Source organism: Epinephelus fuscoguttatus, linkage group LG2 (genome assembly GCF_011397635.1).
Source record: "Epinephelus fuscoguttatus linkage group LG2, E.fuscoguttatus.final_Chr_v1".
NCBI lineage: Eukaryota > Metazoa > Chordata > Actinopteri > Perciformes > Serranidae > Epinephelus > Epinephelus fuscoguttatus.
The window spans coordinates 36,279,939-36,301,397 of record NC_064753.1 but is presented as its reverse complement, the minus strand read 5'-3'; the positions used below and the strand labels follow the sequence as shown (position 1 = coordinate 36,301,397).

The window sequence follows — 21,459 nt, the reverse complement described above, 5'->3', positions numbered from 1 at the left end:
CTACAGTCTGAAGCTGAACAGGAAATGACTAGCACATTAGGTAAACCAACATGTCACACAGGTTTAAGTAACCACACAGGATACAAATGCATTTTTTTGAAAATACAATTTTACTCTATGATGTTCATACAACTGCTTTTATTTTTTTTTTTTAAATAGGATTTTCACTGTTGAGGGAAGTTAAAACTCAAAAGGCAGACTCCTCTCAGTATTGTACACATACTGGCAGTTAAAGTGAAAAATGAAAACTAAAGACAAGTTCAATATACAACACATAATAAAAATAAAAAAAACAATAACTCGTCAAGCTCTATATTCTGGCATTCATTCATCAAAAAACTAGAAAATGATACATTACAGAGGGAAGTAAAGTAACACTGGAGCCCTTTTGGCATTCTCAGTCACAATGCTCCTGACATTCTTTGTTTTTATTGTGTTTTGATTTGCTCAGCACCTATTAAATCAAATTTTAAAAAAACTGAAGAGTTACGATACTTTGATCCCTGGCTATTGCTCTCACGGTCTCACGATTCCTATTTCAAGAAAATAACTGCGCATTTGTTGCTCAAACATTTTTTTAAGGAAGCAGATGAAGCTGAGAGACTCAGATTACAGTTTGACTTTGGATCAACATAAATGTGCAGAAAACCTCAGTGAGCGTAAGGTAGTGTTTTTGTTTTCTGTCTTCTATAAAGCATTGTACAGTCACATTATTTACATATTCAGTATATTACAGCGCACTCTTTTTACTCTCAGTAGCTTGTTTGGTGCGTTTGATGCAGTGCTCACTCTCTCCTACATGGAGAGGGCCCCCTCTTGTCTCCCTGTGCTTCTGAGACTAACGTATCATCCTCAGATCGGTATATGGCAGGTTTTAACTGTAAGTGGGTGATTCTGAGGGAAGGAAGGGGCCGTTGTGACGAAGATAGTGACAGACGAGAAGTGAAAGTGACAGAAGGGTGTCGGTCTTTAAAAGATACTCCAAAATGCACAGGTGGATAATGCATAGTGTGTTAACTGCAATGAGTACAACGTTTCATTTAGAGAAGCATTAGCTCTGCTCGTGTGTTACAGTACTGCATCTTTGTGAAATGATTCACCTGTCTGGAGGGACGCTGTTGTGAAGTTTGGGTTGGTTGTTCTTTGTAGGCACATGGTTGATTTTTAAAGTTGCAGGAAGACATGGAGTGCTGCTTTAGTCGAGAACAAATCAAGAAAATGGCTTCGCAGGCAGTCCATTCCTGCCTGCAACGATGTGCAAGGTTGTCTACAGAACACAGAGTTGTGCCTAATAGCACGCCACCCCTGCTGTGGTGACGGAGGGGATTCAGCTTGTTAGGAGCAAATTTAGTCCCCAATCAACCCCTAAAGTCACTCATGCAGATCTAAGCACCTATTCACACATTTTCTCTGAGTGGGGTAGCTGATGAAGGACTATTTATCTGGTCCCCGTTGTTTTCATCGGATTCTACATGAGCACTTGATTATTTCAAGCTCTGTGAGCGTGGGCCTTAGGTGGACTGGGTGTAAGCAACATGACCGCTGCAGCGAAGAGTCTGCCTACAAAGTTCCAGTCACATCTGCATCTATGCACAGGACACCAGGCTTAGTAGGCTGACCCAAGATCAGCCACTGGACATTGATCGAGATAAGGCCCTGCGTGTTCTTACGGGCTTACAAGGCTGTGATACATGGGCAGTTTTTGAGGCAATGTTGTGCAGCATTTATTCCCGTATCTTCTGCCTAGTACTGGGGACATCGCTCTCTGGCTGACTACTGACAGAATACTGTGAAAATCCCTGCAGATGCCTCTAGGCAGCAGTGTCATCACAGTAAAAGGACAGGGTGATCCTGGGCTAAGGCTCCAGCTGAACCACAACACCTGATCCAGCCTTCTTTTTTTTTTTTTTCTTTTTTTACATTCCAATCTATAACATCTCCCCACTGGTCAAAGCTTTTATAAATATATTGGAATAATCCCCATTGCCTCAATGAACTGCGTATGGATCAGTTTTGGCAGACTGGTGCGCTGGTCACTGGTGAGAGTCCAGCAGGGGGCAGGAGTGTGAGCGGATGTCGTTGTGTTTATGGATGGCCTGGTCCAAGTCCAGAGACTGTCCATTAATACTGACCCCCATGCAGCCGCTGTAGGGTGCCGACACCAGCGTGGACACCAGAGGAACATCTGAGAGAAGAAATGACAACACGTGATGACGAGAAAAAAAGATGGACTGTGTGGGTGTCCGAATGTTGACCTAACTATGAGTATGGAAACAGTATTAGTCAGTGGGTTGAATCAGTCAGTCTCAGCAAACACATTGAAGGTCCAGTGTGTAGGATTTGAGGGCATCTATTGGCAGATATTAAATATAACATTCATAACTATGTTTTTATTAGTTTATAATCACCTGAAAATAAGACTGGTTGTGTTTTCTGTATCTTAGAATAAGACATTTATATCTACATATGGAGTGGGTCCTCTTTCACAGAGTCCACCATGTCGCTTCTACAGTAGCCCAGAATGGACAAATCAAACACTGGCTGCAGATAGGGCCTTTTGAGTTATTGCGTCAGCCACCATAGTTCGCCTACACGCTTAGCACACAAGGGAAGTTTCAGTTCTGCAACCTCACCACTAGATGCCACTAAATCCTACACACCGTTCCTTTAACCAACACTTAAAGGTTTTCTTAAATATAGATGACAATTCTCATCAAGGTGAAAAAGACTATCTTTATTATGCGTTCTTTTTCAGTTTGGGGAAATACTTAGTCAGCTGCCACTCACTCGGAATTTTGCAGGAATCGCCTTTTATCATCATTCACTGGCTGAGATAATACAAGCCTAATATTATCCGCATCTTTCCTACTGCAATATCGTATGGGCTGACACATTTATCACCCCATCAAGCCACTCTTTTTCTTCAGAAATGGTATGTATGAGTTGCTACATTTCAACCTTTAGGCAGCCCTTTGCCTAACTTTTTGAAATTAATAGACTGCAAATTTTCATCAGGACTGATCAGAGCGGCGCCTTCCCCACTGCAAAATTGCCACTGCCAGCTACCAGTAATCAAAGCTGTATCGCCTTTTAAGTGCGCGCGAGAAGGCGAGGATGGTGAGGAAGAATAACCTTGCTGAGGTTAATGGTCAGGAAAACCCTGCAGTTTATTCTGACATCATGTTGGCTAAAATGTTTGTGGCGTTTTTATGTAAAACAAACACAACAGGCTATATCAAGGTCAGCAAATAGTCAAGGTCACATCCGCGTATTTGTACAATATGGCGATAACGTCATTATCATGACAGGTCTAGTCCTTCATTTCCAACTGAATGTACAGTAATCTCTGGCAGCTTTACATGCCTGTACTGTTCCTTCACCACTAGCATTTTTCCTGCATACTGTGCAAATACAACCCTACGTACTGCATGTAGAACATCCGGCTAGATGTGTATATGAATGTGTGTGTCCTCACCAGGTAGGCCTCCTATAAAGGTGCTGGACTGGGAAAACAGGTCATGAGGAATTTCGGTGTCTTCACTACGTCCAGACTCTCCATCGACCAGCAGCAGAGTCTGGTTGCCTGAGATCGTCACCTGGATTTCGTGACTCTCACCATCACACAGGGGGGCAGGAGAGCTGGCAATGATGACATCGCCTATAGATACCAGAACAAACTGAAGACACACAAAAGGTCAGTTTTGAGATCAAACTCACAGCAAAAAACATATACAGACTGAGCTTTATCAAGTACTTACATCTCTCCATTCATCCATGCCGGGATGATAGTCGGCCAGAGTGATGGAGAGAGGGACTCTGTCCTGGTGAACAAGTGCAAACAGCACACCGATTGCAGAGGTGGGACGCAGGATCAACTGTACGCTCAGGTTCTGCAATTCTGAAGTGGTGATAACACGAAGTGAGAAAACAGCAGGTCATGAACTTTATTGACAAACAAAATGAGGCAAACTGTTGACAAAAGAGTGGGCGATGACAAGAGCTAACTGACATTCATCCAAACAAATTAAACTGTGATTAACTACTTCAGGAAGAAGATGTGCAATTCCCAGGCATGAAATGCAAAACACTCCCACACATGCACACACTGTACCATAGCTGATGTTGAAGAGGGCGAAGCCTGTGCCGGGGTAATATGCTCCAGGGTCTTCGGTGCTGAAACACTGCATGTTGTCATTGGACCGAATGGTTTCTTGTATGGACGTATCTTCACCAGTCAACCACCTCCACTCCTTCATACAGCCGTCCAGACGGGGGTTCACCTGCATAATAATCGCACCAGTTGAGAAATATGTAAGGAACTTCTTTCTGTAGTAGATATTCACTACTAGAGCCCCCCCCCCCCCCTCACAGTTGTACGCCTCCAACAACTAGTCAAACTACAGTTTACATCAATGTCTGTCCTGATCATGAACTTTATCACTGAGCATTGTTTACTGTCTGTTCAATCACTCCTCCAGGACCGAACCTGCTGTACTGAAGCAGGAGATTAAACACACACTGTGGGTTTTTGCAGAACATTAGTCACAGTGACCTTTGACCTTTTGGATAAAAAAACATCATCACTTCATCATTTTATCGTTAGTTTTTGTCATAGTTTATAAAACTCTTTAGTTACGGCCAAAAACACCAGATTCAAATCAACTCATCATTGAGTCCAAGTGAATGTTTTTGCCAAGTTTAAAGAAATTTGCTCCAGGCGTTTCGGAAATATCACTTTCACAAGAACAGGATGGATGAGAGGTCACACTGACCTTGACCTATGAACTTTGACCACCAAAATCTAATAGTTCATCTTTGAGTCAAGGTGAATGTTTGTGCAAAGTTTGAGGTAATTCCCTCTAGGCACTCTTGAGATATTGCTTTTACAAGAATGGGACAGACAGACAAAAAAACCCAAAACACAACACCTCCAGACTCGGTTGTCGCCGTCGCAGAGGCATAAAAAAACATAAACATATGCAAATAAACACCTGATTGATGAGGCCGTCCTCTTTGAAAGGGACTCCTCCCACGGTGAGGTTGAGTTCATGCATGCCCTTCTTTAACGTAAACAGATCTCCATTTACAGCGATCTTCATGACGGCCTCCCTGTCAATCTTAATCACTAGACTCCGCCCCTGCTCCTCCACTGAGATCTGAGAAGAAAACAAGACATTTAAGGAGCGTTCAATCAGCTGATGAAGCTAATGGAAATCAGTGTATCACTGTTCATGACAAAATCCTCCAACCTTTCTCCACTGGCCGTCATTGACGATGGGTCCGCTGCTGGTGACCCTGCTGACTGTGCCGTACTTCAGCTGCAGCTCCAGCTTCCCATGATGCATTGCCAGCACGATCCAGGAGCTGTTTAGGTGACCTCCGGCGAAGAAGATCACCCCCTCGGGGTCGTAGGTGCGGAAGTCAAACTCTGCAGAAAAGCTGGGGGGTGGGGAGCAGTGACAGAGTGTGCATTTTAATAAGTATGTTTTAGGATGAAGATAATTGTGAATAAAAACAAAATACAGGAAAAAGAGCAGGAAGAAAAACAATTCCTTTGAACGACCAAAATAATTTTATCTGCTCTCCACTTGGCACTCAAACAGAGGGCGGTGTTTTCCCAGCTAATATTTTACATTTTTTAGAATTAGCTTCCACAACTTTACAGAGTGACTATGTATGGTAACAAGAAAACACTTTTACAAATTATCAAACAAAGGGACCGTTCAGCCTGCTGTATTATTTTAATAAAAAAATGTGAAAAAGAATCTGAAACAGGTTTTGATTAAAACCACAAGCCTGTATTATGCTTCTGCTCATTGCTTGTAAAAACTAAATTATTTTAGTTTTTCTTAAATTCCATGCAGTTCCTCAGGCTGCACTGGGATAGTCTGGTGCCAGAGTAAAATTTAATACTTACTTAAACAAGTCTTCTCATCTATAAGTGAAACTCAAACAGTCTTAACAGAACCAGCCAGCGGATTTGAAGAGTTGTGATTGATCCATTTAATAATTTATCTGCCTTGTATGGTTGAGTATAAATGTAGAAAGGGTGTGATCTTTTTGTTAGGAGACAATAGCTGAGAGAGTTGAGCATCAAAACACAAGTCTCTCACCCAGTTTGAATCCTCCGGCGGAAACGCAGCCTCACCACCGGCACGCCGCTGAACATGCGGCCCAGGTAGAGGGAGCGAGAGTTCCTCTTCAGAGACGGCGACATACAGGGAGTTATCGACTATGCAAACACAAAAAGAAAACTTGAGATAATGCACGCTGCCCCTTTATTAGAACCATTTGGGTGTTTAAAGCTTGACTCATCTGAAATGGTTTAACTAATCAAGAATGTAGTTTACATTTAACAACAAAGGTGAGAGTTAATATTTTTGCCACAGTTTATGTATTTCACCTTACAGCTCCTGAGGTCCTGGCCCAGCTTCATGCCCTGACGACCATCACAGAAGCAACGGAAACTCCCAGGAGTGTTCAGACACTCCTCTGCACACACACGTGCCTCACACTCATCCACATCTGAAGGGCAGGTAGAAGTAAAAGAGAAGGAGAGATGAAAATCATAAGTGAGGCATAAAGGATTACAGAGAATCAGAGAGTCAGAGTTCATGAAGTTATCAGAGTCCCATCAGTGGAGGAATTAGTCGAAACTTTCAAAACATCAGTCCTACAAGCATTAAGACAAGTATCGCATGTCTTTCCTGTCAACATATCAGGGAATGCAAACAACACTTGAGTCAAGAGGTCTTTGACATTGAGTGGGTGGTATCTTCCTGCTCCGTGTACGACCTTACATGGCCATGAGAAGGTTGGCTATAATAAACGTTAATTCTCAGAGGAGGGACACTGAGGTTATGAAAAGTCTGGTTTCCACTGCGGAGCAAAACAGTGCATGTCACAGAGTGATTAATGACTTTGGTTTAGATCTGTGAATTCTTATTCTAGGTTTTACCAACAGACCTGATGTTGTGGTTACTTATCTTGTTGTGTTATCTTATTAAATACCAAGACAGCATGTTTTTGGACTTCAACATCCATCCGTTCCTTGAGTATAAATGTGTGTTGAGCAATGCCCCCTCAGAAAATCAAGATAAACACTGCTTGACATATGGTATACAATATCATATTTGTACATCTTGAGATTTGGCTTGGTGATGCTGCTGTCAATGTGTTTTTAAATCCCTGCATGTTTAAAGGAGAAGCACTAAAGATGAGTCTGAAAAATGGGAAACACTTTTCTATCCTGCAAAGCTATTACATGTCTTCTGTGTTTGCAAATTCTGAGTACTGCATTTTAGCTTTACCTCATCTATTTGGCATTTATATCTGTTTTTATCATATTTGAAATCAAAAAGACACTATGGATGTAACAGTGTGTACCAAACGAAGGTGAACCACAGGGTGAGTCTGTGTATTTTCCCCCTGAAATGGAGACGGTGACCTGTTACCTACTTATACTGAATTTCTCCCAATGTCTTTGCATTCCTTTCCTGACCCCACAACACAGCTGCATCAGGTCCTGCTGAGGGTGAAGCTGCTCCTCAGTCAGTTCTCGTGACAGTGTGTGTGTTTGTGTGTCTTCGTGCATCTGCTTGTGTGTGTGTGTGTACAGGCTCACCAACACAGCTCTTGGTTTCATTGTCGTAGACGTATCCGATGTCACACAAACAATCGTAGCTGCCCTCCTTATTCTCGCACCGTGCTGTTCCACACACCCCTGGATCCTCACACTCGTTCACATCTGAAAGACACAAAATGTGGTCAGCCGGACGGGTCAACGTCTGGTGGAAATTCACAGAATCGGGAAGCCTATAAAGTCGACTCCTCAGCTGGAAGGACATGATCGGACAAGGTTGTCTGTACTTTTGCTCATCAGTGTCAGGAATAAAATGGGTCAGGAAAAGACACCAGACACCTAAAATTAATTTGGATTAATTTGAGGACTGGGAAATTAAAATCAGCCACAAGACAGATGCTCGTAAAATCTGGTCCTGATTGATTAACCACTTGAATCAAAATGACCTCGATAATAAATCTAACCCCAAAGCAGCTTTAAAATTAGGACAACAGACCGATTGTTTCAAATTGAGTGTCAACATCATACCGTACATACAGTATGGGCATGTTCAGCACTCATTGACACTACGTCACACTGAAATAAATATTTACACCAAGGACACAATGTTTAGAGACTGTACACACTAAATTTGAGTAGGCTTAGTAAAAACCATTATTCATATCGGTAGCTAGCAGGCCACAAGTTCTGTTTGCTGTCTTCAAAGAATGAATGAATCAGGATGTTTATAGAACTGTAATGTTGTGCTGGCGAAGGCTCGCAGCATGGAGCTTTTTCTTTTTTTTTTAATTTAACCTTTATTTACAAAGGTAATCTCATTGAGATACAAAAGCCCCTTTTACACTGCCTGTTAAAGGCAGGAGTATCGCGCCATTATTCTGCCTCACCGGTCTTTATAAAAGGTATGGCTGCACAATGGGGGGGGGCAGCGTGCCAAATGGACATCTGTGTAAAGGGACAGCCAGCAGGACAGTACCATGGATGGGACAGGTGTGATGTTTTGACGATGTGTTAAGGGTGCGACCCACTGCCAGGAGATTTAAAAAGCAGCAAGTAGCAGTTCGCAGCTAACGCAAAGAAGAACAGCAGCCAAAATGTCCGCAAATCAGGGAGACAATGAGACCATTTAACAAGGACAGTAAATGATTGTTAGTAGCATGTTATGCCACTGTTATTGTTTAAAAAGTGCTGATGACACGTATGTTGTATGTCACACTAAAGGCCGATGCTATTGTGTTACACATCATGCCTTTATTTGTCTCTGGAATGCCAGCATGCTATCTAAAATCACAAACTGAGGCAACATGATGCAGCCATTGTTTGATTCTGTGTTAAAAAGAAAGGGCAGTGTGACAAATGGACTTTGTAGCTGCCCTATCATGCAATCTCTGTGTAAAAAGTGCTAGAGTCTAATTCTCAGAGACCTGATCAAACTTGGGGGCCAAAGAAGGTCACCTACAGGAGATATTTGGTGGCCACAGAGTAACTTTTTGTGGCCACAGTGAAATGTTGGACCTATCAAAGGGTCTTACAAAGAGAATTATGCCACAAGACAGAACATCACTGCCACTGGATTACTAAAGGGGCCTCAAATAGAAAAAATCTCATGTTTTAAATCCTTGTGAATAATTAAAAATATTCATACAAGAATACCTGCAGAAGTAATATCTATTTTTATAGTTTGAGGTGGGTAATAACAGTTAAAATACAGACTGAAGTGTTATTTGCAGCTACAGTATTGACATGTTCCAGTTGTCAGATGACGTGCTTACCGTTACACATGTGGCGTCCTACCAACATGTAGCCTTCGTGACAGGAGCAGCGGTAACTGCCCATAGTGTTGTTGCACTCATGGTCACACCCTCCGTTCCTTTTGCTGCACTCGTCGACATCTGCAAATAGGACGGTGGTACAGTCAACATGCAGGCAGGAAAAACATCATCATAGGCTGTGAGGAGCATTAGGCTCCTTGGCTTGTGTTGAAATTTCCCATAGTAATTCAGGATGATCATGCTGTGCTTAATGTAACCAATTCTTAATGTTTAATTTTAAAGTTTTGGAGTAGGAGCCCACAGCGTGAGACTTGATACAGTTTGAAAAACTCACTTAAATGTCCTATGAATTTGTACTTTGTCAAACGCCTCACAAATAACTGACACACTATGTCATTGCAGCTGAGTGTTGCAGCCGAGTGTTTAGGAGGAGTGCGGTCGTCAAGTGGAAAAGGCTCAGACCGAGTCAAACTGAATCTGTTTTGGTTTCCTCTCACAGTAAGGTGGCAGGATGAGTCACAGTGGAAATGTGTGGAATGGTGGCCGTGCCATAAATCAACATGTTCCCTTCTCCCTCACAGTGTGTCTGTATAAATTATGTGTGTTTTCCAGTTCCTGCTTGTACACTTAATATTTGTTACATTTCCCTTATAAAAGTGCAACCCTTGCTCTGAGTTTCAGCACAAGCCTCCCCCTCATATTTATACACAGTAACTAGCTTTGACCTCTGATGAGACAAATAGATTGGTGTTGAGAGTTCCCGTACATGCAGCTCATATTGACCTGACACACCATTCACACATCATTAATAGCAGCAGCAGCAGTTGGATGTTGAAGAGGCATGTCAACAACAACTGTTTCAATTGTAACATAAAACTGAAACAGAAACACTGGAAAAGAATTGGGAGGTCAAAATAAAACACCATTCACATCAACATGATGAGAAACAATGAAAATATTTGACAGTAATATGACGATGAAAGTGACGGGAAGCCTCATCTTTGTATCTGTGGACGTGACAGGAGTTGGCTGTCAGACTCAAGGTCACTGAGACTATATCTACCCAGAGATGCTTGATGTGACACTGAATGACGGTGCAAAAATTCAACCTCTGCTGAGCTCTAGCACAGAGTGTCCACCTATATATATGTCCTCTCTCACTTGCCATGCTATGACTGTACCTTTTTCGCATCTGGCTCCTGTCCAGCCGGTGAAACAGTGACATAGGAAGTCGCCCTTTTTGTCCTCGCAGCGCACCGTACCTCTGGCATTACAGGGAGAAGGAGAGCACTGGTCTGGAATATCTACAAGCGAGAGAAAAGCAAATACAGACAGATACAGAGGGAGGAAGAGTTATTATTGCTTTAAGATTGAGTCTGCAAAGCGGATGCATACAGTGAGTGTAACTGTATACTGACACCAGACAGAGGAAGGGCATCTCTTATGTTCTGCATATCAGGAGTTCAATATAAATAGCCTAATGCTGGCTAAGCCCTCCTGCAGGAGATGCCCTAATTCTGTCCTTCCCAGCATACCTGTCCTCCACCTCACAAAAAACAAGATCAAATTGAAATTCAACCTCTCTGTTCTGGTTTTTTTGTGTGTGTGTTTGTTCTGTTATTCCTATATTTTCACTTGTGCCCTCTCTTTCACTCTCAGCTTGTGTAAGCGAGCACATGTGTAAATTTTTTCTCTCCCCGTGCACTTTCCTTTTCCTAGAAGTGGAGTCTGACTGCTCGACAAGTCTGGGCATGTTAGCTGGAGTTCAGGCAGAGAACAGGACAGTGTGGAGAGAATGAAGGGAGCAGGAGAGAGATAAGCTCACATGTGAAAAACAAAGACAACTGTTTTACTGGATGATGTACAAGATTGTAGATAAAAATACCTTCATTTCACTGGTGAAGCGTCCAGTGCTTCCAGTGACTGGGGTTATATCAATGTTTCACATATAATCTGTCAGAGTTTTGGCACGTGCACGTTGACAGCAGAATCACCAAGACAACTAAACAACTAACAATTACATCCCCCACCGTTCTAGACGTTCTCACAATAAACAAGATGATGACATTATGTAATAATGAAAATGTAATAAAATTTGCACTTAGCCTGATCGAAAATGTAGTAAAAAACCAAATCATGTAATCAACTCAACTAATCATTTAATAACTCAACCAATCTATTGCAAACTATTGGAACTCAGCACCAAGTGAGATAAGACAGTACAACAGCTTTGTTGGCTTTAAATTTAGGATGAAATCACGGCTAAAATCAACCCCATCATGCGCCCATCACACATCAACTCAAACACTGGATCTAACACCATGAAATCTTGTTCTATCTTAATGTTGTAGTTTTATTGTTGTTGCTACTTTTATTTATTGTAATGATATGATGTTGTGTTGTCTTGCTGTTGTTATTGCTGAAGCTGTAACTCTATGTTTCCTGCCCAGGGACTACAGATGAAAATTAGCCTACAGCTAACTCTGGTGCAGCTAAGTAGCTGTGCACTGTCCCTGTTAAATCAAATAAATAAATTAATACAACAATCATGTTGTAACTTGAACGACAACGTAATAAAATGTCCTGATATCATGTTATACCATTCACTTGGGTCACTTTTTTTCCAAACTGATGATGCAATAATGTAAAAAAGTCTGATATATTCTCTCTGAAATGTAAAGTGTGCAAGTACACATGATGTATAAAATACTGTTAGTGTCACTTTAGCCTACTGAAAACAAAACCATCGGACACTGATTTTATGTTAAGTTAAAAATTTTAAAAAACAATTATAATAAACGCAACAATGGAGAATCTCACCTGCATCTCCTTTACTCCCCACCTGTCAGACTTTTTACCCATACTTTCATGTAAAAACAGGGTTTTAACTTTCAATATTAATGAAGTGTTCGTTCCAAAAACAAAAGCCCTTCTGTTTTCATTCCTTTAGGGGTCATTATAACGGAAACACTAAATGTGTATTACCGTATTCCGTGATAATTCCTGAGACAGTTAGCATACCTTGAAAATCGCATACCGTAGCAACCCTGCCACGCTTACCCGAGTAAATGCACCAAAGTACATGCAGCACTGTCACCTGCAGCATTGTCACTCTAACATCAATATTTAAATATTCCCAATGCAACGAAAAGTAAAAAATTATATATTTTTCGGTGCACGTTTTGCTGTTTGCTGTCGCTATTTTCTGTGTTAATGCCACTGATGGCAACCAAAGGCCAAGAACTGGTTGACAGTTTCTCAAAATAATTACCAGTGGCCACCTGGCAACCGTTACCTTCAAGTGTTGTTTCATTTGAGTCAAAGTAACTTGCAACCAAATAGTAAACAGTATTGATAAAGAAATATGAAAACATCTTTAGCAGTATCAGCTCATGCTTCTTTAGGTTGCTTGCCTTTTTCTTTAGGCAGTTAATGAATGAATCAGACCAAAGCCCCTGGTCAGTAATATGTTGGGGTCTATAAGCTGGCAGGAGCCACACTTGTTTCCCTCCTTAAAATTTTAGAGGTCCCTTGACAGCATGTATAAATTCAATTTCATTTAATAAAGCACACACTGTGGGCTACTACAGTGACGATTAAGATGAGCCCTCCAAAGTTTACAGAGCAGCAACCATTTGTGTCACTTATGCTGGAGAAAAGATGTGTTTTTAATGATTCTAATTTTTCTGCTGCAATTCACAAAACATTTGCAAACTGCAGACTAAAGGAACAGAAACAGGGGGGAGTGGGAGAATAAACACCATCTGCTGTGCTTACAATGAAATCAGCTTTTGGTATGTGCAAATATGAAGCTGTAGCTTTCCATACCATGCCATGTTTGTAAAATCCCATGTCTTACATAGTCCATAAATGGAATAAGAGGAATGTCATGATCTGCTTTGATACTGGTATACCACCCACTACTAGTCTGCAGGAGACAGATGGGCACAGATTTGCAGCGTGAGAGAGAAAAAGAGAGGAGTGGTGAGAGCGAGATAGGTGGTGAGCTGCCTTGTCATGATGCTGCAGCTGAGTCATGGAAACCCCCCCGAGCCTCCTCAGCCAATAGCAGTAAAGCCGGGTCGGTCTCTTGTATCCTGATGCAGCAGGAATCCTGCGCTTCACACACGTCAGACTTTTTTTTTTCCACGTCACTCTTCCGGCTTGGCTCACGAAGATGCTGGTGCAGTCAACCAGAGAGGGAGAGCAAGTGAGCGAGTGACGACTGAAGGGGTGTGCCGCTCATTCACCAATCTGCAGCATCACTGTGGCAGAGTGCTGCAATATTACTCATGGATACCTGGGCTCACGCACATGTAGCACACTGAGGCTTCTTCAAAGTCACAGCATTAGTCCGGTGTGTCACGCTGCAACAACTGACCTGCAGTTGCCGAAGAAATTAAGCACCTTTTCATCATCCTTCCCTCTGTTTCCTTTTCTGCTTAGAGAGCGTGTGCCTGAGGGTGATGCAGTGTGGTGATACTGCAGTGCAGCCCAACCCTACACTACAACTAAGTGCCTCTGCTTGGATGTAATAAAACTTTCACAGTGAAAAGAGAGACAGAATGAAGAGGTAAGAAAAAGACACCTATCAACCAGTATGCCATCCAGCTCTAAAGTTAAGTCAGTAGACAGATAAGAGAACATTAAACTTACTGTGGACACATGTAACCAGATCCTGTTTCTTCCTTTCAGCATCTCCAAACTTCTCCACACAGGCTACACACAAACAAAAATGAAAGCAAAGACATTATAAACATATAATCAGTCAAACTGGCTGTTAGGAGTAGAGATGAAGAGTTTTAGTCAGGAGGATAACTCACCTAAATACTTGGGATAGAAGTAGTCCTGCATCAGGAAAAACACATGGAAGAGAGACGGATAAAGTTACGTAGGCGTATAAACAAAAATCTAAACAGAACAAGATAATCTAAATAAATGCTTACGATTAGTAGTGGGGGGTTCCACTAATACTTGACATAATCTAGGATTTGGTTTCGTTTCATGCCTGATCTCTGCGCTCATACTGAAGGGAGTGAAAACAAGCTCATAAACACTCATTAATTTTGACATTTGTGTCTCTGTGGGTGTGTGCTTTATGTCCAAAGAGAGAAATTACGATGATTTGTCTGTAATCTTTGTGTGTCCTCTCTGTAATGGGTGCGGCCCTTTGCCAAAGGCTTCCTGAGAATTCTCTGCATTCCTTATAGTAGCAGCATCCAATCTTGCCTCCTGGCTGCAGTACTCCTCCACATGTAGGTCAAAAATTTGAGGATGATCTACCAATGGAAAGACTAGCTCTGGAGGCACAGACTTCAGAGAGCTTCTGCTGCAGTAGGACCCAGATGCAGCAAGATGAGGCGAAAAAAAAAATCTCTTGTATGAATCAGTTACCAGACAAAAGCCAGCTAAAGATAGGAACATATTACACAGCATAATTGCCTGATTATACCCCTGATGTGCTGCAACAAATGATCTGTCACAGTCACATTTGGTTAAGATGAAGTGTGGTCCCAGAACTAGTTTGCTTAACTTTCACTTAACAAGTAAGACACTAGCAACTTGGGTGTCTCAGAAGATAATCAGAAATATCCAGGAACACCCTCTCTCTGCAGAGCCAGAAAGCTGCAGCAGGAGAAAATGCAGAGTCAGAGATGGGCACTTTGAGAATGAATAATGCAGCTTTGAATGAGTCTGCAGCTTTGTGTCACGCAATGGAAAACTACGGGTACACAAACGCTTTTGTGATGGTGATGTGCGCCCAGCTGATTCAAACTAGAGGGGACGTCACCTGACTTCACCTTTTCCTCTGAACCTAGCTCAACTTCACTTTAATCCTCCTTCCCTCAGCTTCCATGTCTGTCCATTTGGCTAATCTTACGAGTAATCTCTGACTCATCGATTGCCTCATTCAGTCCCTTGCCTGCTGCAATTCACGATGGCAAAACTTCAAGAGTAAGAGCGATTGTTGAGGAGCACAGCGTTGGCAGTGCTAACAGCTAAAACTTTATCTAAACCTCTGATTTACAAATCAAGCCCTAAAACAAACAAAACATACAACAATGCCAAGAAATACTTCATCTAATTCCTTAACAAGGGTTTGTGCAAGAGTTTGTACTATAAATGGCCCATGCTATGACCCAAGTAACGTTCACACACAATGATTAGTGCGAGAAAAAGTCTGCTAGCCCACGTTGCATGTTTTCTGACACATTACATAATTTATATGCCTGGAGCTTGTCTGCACATTCAGCACATACATTCAATAGGCTTAAGAATTCACATGGATGGAAAGGCTAATCTGTGCAGTCATGAATGAAGAATGGGAACTAATCTGCGGTAAGGATTCCCGTATGCACATAGTGTGATGGATTTTGTTTGTTGGTAAACACCAAATGGAAAAAGAGGGTGGAAGCTGTGCAGCTGTACAGATTAGTGAGGCAATGCACATTACTGTGTATGAATGAAACACATTTCTCACCCCAACTTCAACAGGAAGCAGCTAATCACATTCCCAAGAGACCAGAGGAGTTTGTTTGCATCATTCACATGTGAGTGTGTGGACATTTAAGAGCAGGCGTGTGTAGACATACAGCGATACAGATGTTGTGAACAGAGATGGAGGCTCCCATATTTGGCAGGAACCTCACCAAGCAGGGCCAAATTTTAGCAAACTTAATATATTTAAGCCAAGTTAAAAAACAAGTGACTGTGTGTTTATGTGTGCACACATGTATGACGAGGGGTGGAGGGATAGCTGTGTCTTCACTGACAGTGTTATTTCATAAACGAAGGCTTAGTCACGCTGACTCAATGTCTGTCGCAGAAACAAACAATAAAAAACATGCCAAGTCTTTGACATGAGGATAATATGTGCACTGACAGCTATCAGCTGTCTGGACTTATTGGAGCATGAACACCAGCAGCCCAGACAATGAATCATTAGTCTGCTGTTGCATTACATTCATCAATTTACAGTCAATATGAACATGATGTAAACAACCAACCTTGCAGCTGTATGTTCTTTAAATTAAATGACAAAAACTATTTAAGCTGGTAATGATTTGAGTAGCTGAGTGGAGTTCATAGTGCTGCAGTGCCTCAGTGGAGGAAGGTGTGGTGTTGTGGTTGTGTTTTGGTTGCTGTACGCAACCTTGGACTGAAAACCAGAACTTCAGTGGTGCCACAATATACTCACCGTCTCCGGGTCGTTTTCAAACACTTCTCTGGCCTCCTCTTTGGTGCACTTTTCCTCCACACACTCCCTCTCCAAGTGTCCTTGCTTCGTCTCCTCGAAAACTTGATTTGCTCTCCTGTGTCTGCTCAGAAACTGGTTCGCCTCTTGGGCAGACAACGAAACTAAAATAGAAAGACACCCCCACAAAGAAATACATTAATTAAGCTACGGGAATAAGAGAAGGTCAAACAAGTCTGGACTTAAGCAGCATGTTGGCTGCCAAAGGTTGCGAAACATGCAGCGTTAAAGCACCGTTAATGACGTTATTAACATGTCTCATCATCAGCCACAACACAAATGTCAAAGGGGACTTAGCGTGCTAGCTTAGCCACCTAGCATGTAACTGTTTACTTACTGCTGTCGGACCAGCGGACAACCAGCAGGATTAGCAGGGCTGCCGATGAGAGACACTTTGTCGGGGTCAGCCGCATTGTTTCACCGCTGTGTCTGCGCCAAGCTTGAGAAACTTTCTCCTCCTGTCCCGTCTTGTAGCACCCCGAAACACCCTGTGTGTCTCTCGGTGTCTCAATGTCACCGAGCCGAGGCTAATGTTGGAGCGGAACACACTGCAGGTATTCAGGTACTTCCGACCGTTGGTCCTTAACGTCTTTTGATGTGAAATCACTGCGACCTAAACTGTCGTGTGTTTCCCCCGCATATCGTTCATAACGCAGGCAGATTAAGCGACCGTCCTCGTCTCTCTGCGGTTCAGCTCGTCCCCCATTGCGGTCTGTACTTTATTTCTGACCCTCCTCTCTTATTTGAGCCCTCTCTGGCCGGATCGAGTCCCCTCTCTGCGGAGAAAGACAGCACGCCTCTGCTTCCTCAGGAGGGGGAGTAGCTCTGAAAAGTGCAGGCACTGCCAGGCAGGAGTTTGTAGCGATGCAGCCCTCCCTCCTCCTTCAGCGCGCGCGCGTGTGTGTGTGTGTGTGTGTGTGTGTGTGTGTGTGTGCGTGTGCGTGCGTGTGCATTATCACACAAGTTGGTGCAAAAAAAAAGCAGCTCACAAGTAAGCAATGGTTTTTAATCATCAAACTGTCTTCTGGTGGAAGACGTATTCAGATCTTATAGGCTGATACTTAAAGGGTAACTTAGGTATTTTTCAACCTGGACCCTATTTTCCCATGTTTTGTGTCTCAATGACTAATGGTAACATTAACTTTTGAAATCGGTCTAGTAATGAGTGAGAGGGCTGCAACCGGCAGCCGCAAAACAGGCCGCAATGTAACCACTAAGGGCATTTGTGCAACACAAGGGGCCAAACACATGCTGCGTTTTTTTACGCCCTAAAATTCATTGTTTTCAATGTAGCCGCGTGGCAGACGCACTCAAACGCTAGAGCGACCCCTTTCGAGATTGTGTTCCTGAGTAGCCTGGTTCCAGACCATAGACCCTGCCCACTCAACCGAGTAGGCTTGCATCTCTGGTCTGGCATACTGCAATGAATTAGCGATTTATCTATTCCAAATGATGGAAGGACCAATGAACGCTGGGGGTGGGGGTGGGTCTAGCGATTAGCCAATCAGCGCCACGCTGATGTCAAGCTGTGCGCTGGTGGGTAACTGGTGAGGATAGCAACAATGGCGACCGCTACAGATCCTACAGACCACATTAACGATGCTATCGAGGTATTTCGCCACTACTCGCGTTAATGGAGGACCAAATTAAGGAAGCTGCTAAACTGGATTTAACAGTGACGCAGCTGAGCGTGTACGACGACGTAGACATTTTAAATGGGCAATGCTCGCTTGTTTTCGGCACCCCCGAGGCATGGATACTAATGACGTCAGATTCTGGGTGAGTCGTTGATCTCTACTGATTGGTTAGGGAAAAATCAAATTCCCTCCCCCTTGTAAATCGCCATCAATGGAGGCGATGTCAGACTGAAGGTTCTGGGAGCTTTGGTCTGACACTCAGGCTAGTTCCTGAGTATATTTCAGGGTGAAACAGTTGTACTGCGACTGCGAGATAAATGAAGTTCAACTTTTAAAACAAAGCAGCGCACACCGCATGTCATGTGACGAGGACCAACCAATCACAGCTGACAGATACCTTTCCCTTCTTTGGTAAATATCAGTCTGTGGTAAACATTGAAAAGGTGATCTTTTTGGTGCAGATCTGCCAGAGCTTTTCATCTGTCCCATGAGTGATATGCAGCGCCTGGAAGAAAATCAGCCCTGCACTCAGGATCTGAGGTAAATAGGCTATGATATGGTGACTGTAAAGACTGCTTAGCAACCTCAGACGCAACCTGCCGCCACTCTCATGAAAGCTGGCTCAAAAAAGGAACAAAAGTAGCGCCAAGCATGCAAACTTGCGTTTTCCAGGCAGTTAAAGGTGCAGCATGTGTATAGCCCCTAAGCCCCATTTCCACCGAGCAGTACGATACGGTTCAGTTCAGTTCAGTACACATTTTTTCCGTTTAGACTGTGAAAAGTTGTGGATGGTACCAATGGAACCATATTGTACCATCCCCCATTTTTGGTCACCCCTCTGTTGGGGTACCAAGCACACAGATCTGGTCCTAAAAGGTGGAGCTGTGAACACTGCAGTCCATTGATTGGTCAATAGAGGACGGTCACTCTGCTCAGAGCTGAGCTGTGGCTGGATTTGTAACCACTGTTCATACTGTGGCAAGTTTTACATTAGTAAACTATAGCCATAAAATGAAAGGATGTTTTGCTGCCTCTTGCAGCAGCTGGAGTCGAAAAAAAACCCCAACCTTAACTAATGGGCCAACTTTTAAGGTGGCACATTAAATTGTATTGTTACTCAAAGTATGAGTTGATGACATGGATCCATCAGCACACCTTAAACTTCAATGTGACAACTTTGACCATTACTTTAGTTACTTTTTGTCTCTCTTGGATGAAGCAGACTTTTAGTAATGAGTGGATCTTCAAATGTTTAAAATTTATTAATTTCGACCAGACAGAATGGCCAGCTTCAGAATCATGTATATTACATGACTGGATTATACTCAGTGATACATTAATGTGTACACCCCTTTAATGTTGCAGCTGGTAACGGTAAGTTTACGTTTTTGAATTAATTAATATACTGCTGGGTAAACAGTTGGCATTATCAAATCCACTTTTCATAAAATTATAAGTTGTTAGATTAAACTACCCAACAGGATGTAAAGTTCTTGCACGAATGACACTAATCTAACAACACAATTGTATCTGCAATGGACCATTCTGCATATTGAATAATGTTTACTTTTATTATAAGGTATACAATGCTAATAATACAGATATACTTTTACTTAGGTATGATTTTGAATGCAGGATTTTTTCTTGTAATCTAGTACTTTTAAATTGTTGTTTTACTAATAAGTACGACATTAAGGATCTGGGAGCTTCTTCCTCCACTTAAATTGTGCTGACTGAGCAGTATGCATCATAAGAAACTTTCCCAACAGTTTATTTTAAACCCATATCTTCTTTTGCCAAATAATTTGTCTTTCTGTTGTGTTTTTCCCGAATTTTAGATGACCTAAAATCTGTGTTAGTTCCCTTTCCTACTTTCATTATTTAATTTCTCAACCGTTCAGCCCTCGTCAGTCCTCTTTGCTGACTGATGTGCTTTTCCTCTGAATTTCCATCTCTCCGTCCAGGCCATTAGATCATCGGGTGTCACATGGGTTCAGCTATTCTCTTTTATCATGCAGGGTGTTGAGTATTTGATAGATCTGTGCTGCTCATCACAGTGAAAAACCAAGATGCAATGTTAAATTAGTTCTGATAGAGTGTGGTGTGTGGGAAAAAATGTTAAAAAGTTGTTTACAAAAAATAATAAGAAGAATTTGCTGCAGGCTATATTAAAGGAGCAGTGTCTAAGATTTAGGGGGATTTAGTGGCATCTAGCGGTGAGGGTTGCAGATTGCTGAAACTTCTCCCTATTAATATTCCTTTCAGTGTTCATTGCTAAGGAGGTTTTTACTGGGAGCTGAATTATCTACGTAAGTCTTTTCGTCTCCAGAACAAACAGACCAAGGGATTAAAACCAGTAAAAACACTGACCAAAGCAGTTTCACGTTACAAATCAGTGTTTCTTTGAAGTTGTGCGGCTGGTTACAGACAGACCGCTCACCCAACACCTGTTAATGTATGCCCACCATTTTTCTGTCATAACTTAAGATCCAGATGTTAAGTAGGTTAGCTGTCTCTTCCTCTCCAAAACATACCATGTGATTTAATCTGATAAAAACACCAAATAAAGCAATTTCACATTTAAAAAAATTGTCGTTTCTCCGACGTTACTTATCCCAGAGGAACTACCAACTATGGTGGGCAATGCGAAAACGTGAGTGGCCCCATCTCGAGCCAGTGTTTGGTGTGTCCGCTCTGGGCTACTGTAGAAACATAGTGGTGCAACACTAATGACTGCATGGAAGAGGACCCACTCCACGACTCTTATTTTCAGGTGATTTTACACTACAGAAAACATGCTGATTATATTATATTTCTTTTCTGACAATATATCCCCTTAATCCTACACACGGGAACTTTAACTTGTTCATTCATTTGCCGTAACAGCTTAACCAGTCGGGGGTCACGGGGGACTGGAGCTTATCCCAGCTGACATTGGGTGAGAGGTGGGATACACTCTGGACAGGTCCCCAGACTATCACAGGGCTGACACATAGAGACAGACAACAATTCACACTCACATTCACACCTACAGACAATTTAGAGTCACCAATTAATCTGCATGTCTTTGGACTGTGGGAGGAAGCCGGAGTACCCGGAGAAAACCCACGCTGACACGTGGAGAACAGCCTGCACCATCTCTTTTTTTTGTTTACTTCTTAAATATGCACCTTAAGTCTAATATTGACTGATTTGTTAAAAGTATTCTTCACT

The 21,459-nt window shown here is 42.4% G+C and overlaps 1 protein-coding gene across 1 annotated transcript; it reads right to left on the bottom strand.

Moving 5' to 3' along the window:
- Positions 1-161: 161 nt before the first annotated feature.
- On the bottom strand, positions 162-17,442 carry gas6 (growth arrest-specific 6). The gene is made up of 15 exons (XM_049600440.1): positions 16,947-17,442; positions 16,553-16,713; positions 14,178-14,202; positions 14,011-14,073; positions 10,536-10,658; positions 9,355-9,474; positions 7,625-7,747; positions 6,404-6,525; positions 6,114-6,232; positions 5,250-5,439; positions 4,992-5,156; positions 4,112-4,280; positions 3,759-3,898; positions 3,476-3,677; positions 162-2,185 (listed from the first exon to the last, which is right to left on the bottom strand). The coding sequence occupies exons 1-15, from the start codon at positions 17,020-17,022 to the stop codon at positions 2,034-2,036; spliced, it is 1,950 nt and encodes a 649-aa protein (XP_049456397.1). The 5' UTR covers positions 17,023-17,442; the 3' UTR covers positions 162-2,033.
- Between the last annotated feature and the right edge of the window lie 4,017 nt (positions 17,443-21,459).